The sequence below is a fragment of the Corticium candelabrum genome, chromosome 5, assembly GCF_963422355.1.
Source record: "Corticium candelabrum chromosome 5, ooCorCand1.1, whole genome shotgun sequence".
Classification (NCBI taxonomy): Eukaryota; Metazoa; Porifera; class Homoscleromorpha; order Homosclerophorida; family Plakinidae; genus Corticium; species Corticium candelabrum.
In genome coordinates this window covers 3,714,987-3,720,525 of record NC_085089.1, presented here as the reverse complement: position 1 = coordinate 3,720,525, position 5,539 = coordinate 3,714,987, and the positions used below count along the sequence as shown (strand labels likewise).

The window sequence follows — 5,539 nt, the reverse complement described above, 5'->3', positions numbered from 1 at the left end:
GGCACATAGACTTGGATACTCGATTGCCGCTAATTCTCAGAATAGGATATAATTAAGCGGAATATAACTCTGAGCAAAACACCATGAAATTCTGTCCCGCTGATAATTCTTCGGAACGGAGGAAAACACATGTGAACGAGATATACTTCATAATGAATTCTCACAACAGGCTACTCATGCAACATAAATTTGCATACAACGTTAGATTAATTAACTAACAACTAATAATCTAATCTGCCGTGGAGAGGAGAACCAACTATTCAGCTAGTCTTGTATAAAGGCCGCACCAGGTCCTGTGAACTGACCTAATAGATATAACTAAGTAGCATTAAAAAGAGCCACATCTGCCTACCAAGTGCATGATTAAAGCTAGCTCGTTAGTGGAGTTCAAGTGGCAGTTACGTAGAAGGCTTGATTAGAACTTAGAAACCACACAGACCTCACAAGCAAAGACATCAGAATGCCTACTTAACAAGTGCTACTCAATCTGTCTATTAGACAGCCAATTGTAAGGTGGAATTTTGAGACCAGGCTAAACCTGGTTACCACTGTTACCAAACAGCACAACAAACAGAACCACACAGCGAGACAGACAGACAAACAAATGGACAAACAAATACACAAATGTAGTTTATCATACAAAAATAGAAAATTTGTGAGTGTACTCACAAGCTTAAGTGAAAGAGTTCAAACTCTACTGCAACAGACTAACTGAAACATAAATACGAAAATACCACGAAATGGCACCAGATAGCAATGACACACACAGTGTAAACACCAGCAACTAACTCCTCACACTAGCAGGTCTAGATAGACCATACCAATTTTAAAAGTGTCAGAATGCATGAGGATTTCTGTTCAGCAATTAGACACCTCAACTACAACACCTAGTATGTTACAGCTCAGACCACCAACTTACCTAAATCCAGCCTTTGGTTCTGTAAATCGTCGCTGCACTCTTCGTGGTTCTTGTTGGCAATGCTGTCGCCAAGCAAACACTTGCTTCCTCTGCTCCACAGTGAAAGCCTTAAATGATAAACACATTGTGACAGGGATATCTAAAAGCACTAAGACAACAATACTTCTTTCTTCAACATCATGTCCAATACTGTTGCAAACACAGAAAGTGTTTCATCATCTCCCCCATTCTTTAACAAGTAGTGAAAAACTGCATAAACAAAAAACACTGGAACCTGAACCACTACATGCATAAGAAATCACGCATAACCCATTAAAAGGCCACTGACATGCAAAAATGACACTGACATGCAAAAATGACACTGACATGCGAAAATCAAAAATTATTTTACATTTCTATATGATAGCTCTAAAGGTGTACATAACGGAAAAAACAATTTTGATTATTGTAAAAAGCAAGGTTTCTATAAGAAAATTGCACCGTAACGTGCTTCCAATTTATTGCATCCGGTTTCGAGCAATAGATCCGGGGCATGTACATATGACGTAAAAGTGAGAATGGATGTCGCATTAGAATGGGCAGACGATGTGTGGCAGCTGGGTGCTATAGCACAAAGGTGTGAGGCTCTTTAGGTCTCCGAAGACCCCAAACAAAGACCTCGTGAAGGGTATAATCACACAAAGCTTTCTTGAGATCGCTGCCGTCTTCATCACTAAAGCAACTTGCTCTGTCACGATCACTGCCTGAGCTAGTCATCAAAACGTTTTACGCTAACGCGACATCCATTCTCACTATTATGTTATATGTACATGCCACGAATCTACTGCTCGAAACCGGATGCAATAAACCAGAAGCACATGACCGTGCAATTTTCTTATAGAAACCTTGCTTTTAATAATCTAAAATTATTTTTCCAGGTATGTAAACCTTTAGAACTATCATATCAAAATTAAAATAATTTTTGGGTTTTTCATGTCAGTGGCCCTTTAAAGGTGCAGGATCATGTGGGATATGTGCACTTGAGCCGATCTCAAGTGAGGTAGCTTTTGCATCGTAGCTATTGTATGTGCATATGTTCAAGTGTCCTGGCAAGAAATCAGTTTCGATCGCCAGTAAGCCCTTCAAATGCCTTTCATATGTTGCACATTCGCAAACGTCAATAGACAAAATTACTCCAAAGCCGGCTATTTAGGTGTCGATTGACAGGCTCGGCAGCAGTTTAAGCTTTAAACAATACAAATTTTTGGTGCTCACTGCGAACAGAATGCGCTTGGTTACTCTGAGATAAAGATGTGACTACGGCAGATGCCACATACGGAAACGCGACGTGTAGTTTCTGGTCATGTGCAGAGCGCAAGAAACTCTGATCTGGCTCAAAGTGTGAGGGTGCTTGTCAAATTTTACCAAAACTGCAGTGTGAAAAATTCCGAGAACTACATCTAAAAAGCCTAGAATTTAGCTACCAGAGTCACGGGCTAACGCAACCTCATACTGCAACGTCTTGATTGTTCCAATTCAGGCTATAGAGAGACTTCAGTAAGCTTTCCTGCAGTGCAAATTAGAGCGTCTAAGTCCTCGAGGTTACTGAGTGTTTGAAAAAGTGCACCCTTTCAAAGGGATGCAGTGTGCATGTCCGAGTGTGACCTTGCACCTTTAAGTCACTACACCATTTCCATATCAAATTTGTTCATAGCCACTTCAAATTCACTTCAAATTTGCATTATGTCAATTCAAATTCGTACTTTGTCAGTTCAAATTCATAGTCAGTTGAGTTCATACTTTGTCATTTCAAATTGGCATTATGTCAAATCAGATTCATTCAAAGTCACTGCAAATTGGTCAATTGTCAGTTCAAATTCATTCAGTCATTTCAAATCTGTCATGAGTCATTTCAAATTTGCTACTGACTCATATCTATGTCAATTGCACATAACTGCGATTCTACCAATTGATCACAATAGATTGAAACCAGACATACATACACTTCATTCTGTAAACTGAGCAAATACACTGCATCACACAAACAATATTCTACAGCGTTACAGTACACAATGAAACACAACACCAAGTTAATTAAGTCATCTCATGTTGATTTCCAAGAGGGAGATCACCTCTGTCCAAATTACAATAAAGGTTGGCCAGTGCCTTGACTAAACAATGGACAACTACATGTATCAGTAGATCTAAACTTGATTCAACTGCTTCTTTAGAAACTTCTTTCATAATTTGGCATTTATGTGCTACCTGCATGTGTTGTGCTCGGTGGACGGGTGTTGTACAGAGAAAGTCTGTCTTCTTGATACAGTCTTCAGAATAGTCTAATTAGTAAACTACTCCAAAAGTTTGCTCAATCTAAACTACCAAACCAAAAGCAGTGTAATCGACATGAATTTACACCATAATGTTTCATGACAAAGTACATGAATTTGAAATGACTAATGACAGATTTGAAATGACTGAATGAATTTGAAATGACAAGTGACCACTTTGAAATGACAAGTGACAATTTAAAATGACAAGTGACAATTTAAAATGACTGTGAATAAATTTGAAATGACAAGTAACCAATCAATTTAAAATGACAAGTGACCAATTTGAAATGACAAGTGACAATTTGAAATGACTGTGAATGAATCTGATTTGACATACTGTAATGCCAATTTGAAAAATGACAAAGTATGAACTTGAACTGTTACAAATTTGAATTGATCTGGAAATGGTGTAGTACACCACCTGGATAAAAGATAACAACAGCCGGCCAAACTCTCTCTTACTAAAAGCCTAGGAAGCTCACGTGCCGAAGACAGTGCAGCCTGAAAATAAGAACGTCAACTGTCTTTTTGTCTAAAATTTCTTCAGTATACAATGTACATGTATACACACTACTTCGATACCTTCATGTACAGCTCTGGAGCTACACATACAGAGTAACCAAGGCAAGACGCATGCAGCAATCTATATGTCCACACAAGAGGTGGTTTTTTCTAGTTCTCAAAATGACTATAAATGGTAGGCCTATCACATGATGTCGTCAAGTTGTCAAGTGACAATACAAACGAAAGGCAAGAACATAGCCTAACTCTGTAAAAAAAATAAAAATACATGGCTAGCCTGGAGGGCTGTCAGTCGTGTTCTTTGGCACAAGAGCTTACTGTATGTCATTTCATTGACATTATTACACATTACTTAATACATGAGACATAAGATTTAGTATACTTCTTTTCTAAAACACACCTACACACAACTTGCATGAAATTACAACTAGCTCAATTGCTTCATGCAATTACATATTACGCCAAATTATAAATAATCCTTTTGCAGATCTCCAAGACACAGATGTCAACCATGAAATGTTTGCCAACCAATTCTAGAGCACTTACTAGGTGCTACATAAAACTGTCAGACACTCTGTCCAACAATTTTCTGCATCCAGGTAAACTGCATGACTAGATTTCAAGGTAATTCATGTACTCCACTTAAGTGCCATTGCAACACATACATATAGTGATTTGCATTTACTGTTAAACACAACAGCAATTCCCAGATGGTAAATGCACAACATTCCAGACACTGTCATCCACTGCAATGATTAATTTTCAATACTGCCTTAGCATATTTTATCTAGTATGTTTAGCAAAATTGTGCAAGCTGCTTATGTCAATGTACGACATTTCCTCATTTTAACGCCGGCCCCCATTTTAGCGCTGGACCGCCAGTTCTCGTACCGCTATTAGCAGCCGGTCTCCAAGTAATCGCCGAATACCACCTTCCTAATAGACACGTGAAGAGCACGTTTCAACAAAATACCAAAGCAGTGAGTGTTGTTGAGTAATTGCCGTGTCGAATCAATGGACCACACAAAGTCATTCGTACCTGTTGTCTCAATGCATGTATATCTGGGTTTCTGTCAGTACACTACAATGCAACTGAGTTGAACACAAGAAAATATTCATCAACTTTCGAATTCCTGTCAACAGTTTTGAAACCGTACTGTTGTCTCTACCCCTCCCCCTAGCCTGCACACACTTTGTATGTTCTTGAAATTGTCAAACAACCCCAACAAGAAACTGATAATTCACACAAAGAACATAAAAACCTAGTCATACGTACATACATCATGTAGTACCCAAGAAATATTACAACATTTTACCACTTACCAGTTCTTGCTACTAATATGCTAACCTTTTTCAAGCACTGCAATAAATTTGTCTGCTAGATTTCTTTCCAGGGACTCATCAAGTGGTAAACAGTGCTTGCCGGCTGAAGAGTCCTGTTTCACAGGTTTAGATTCTGATTCACTATTCTGACCCTTTCCATCAGTTGTTAGACTTTCACAATTCCATCGTAATTCACCATTTGCCCTGTCAGCTTCTCCAGATTTCTGATTAGATCTGCTCACAGTTATATCATGATGTGGCAATTTAGCTCCACCAGGTCTAATAGGTGTCAACACTATGGTCTTTAATTCTTGTACTACCTGATACATCTGCTTGCCAGGTTGCCCAATTTCCTATGCAAAGCACTGTAACTATATGATTACAAATGCTAATAAAACCAATTATTAAATGATAACCTATCACATTCAACAGTCATCTTAACATTTGGTGACACTTGATAATT

General features: G+C 38.4%; 1 protein-coding gene across 1 annotated transcript in view; it reads right to left on the bottom strand.

The window, feature by feature from the left end:
• Positions 1 to 5,539, bottom strand: part of LOC134179820 (protein Smaug homolog 2-like) — a 17,666-nt gene extending 12,127 nt beyond the window's left edge. Inside the window, exons 1-3 of the mRNA XM_062646790.1 lie at positions 5,102 to 5,539; positions 1,083 to 1,168; positions 920 to 1,026 (exon numbers count right to left, since the gene is read on the bottom strand). Of these exons, the coding sequence (XP_062502774.1) occupies positions 920 to 1,026; positions 1,083 to 1,168; positions 5,102 to 5,405 (497 nt within the window). The 5' untranslated portion in view covers positions 5,406 to 5,539. The remainder of the gene's footprint in view (positions 1 to 919; positions 1,027 to 1,082; positions 1,169 to 5,101) is intronic.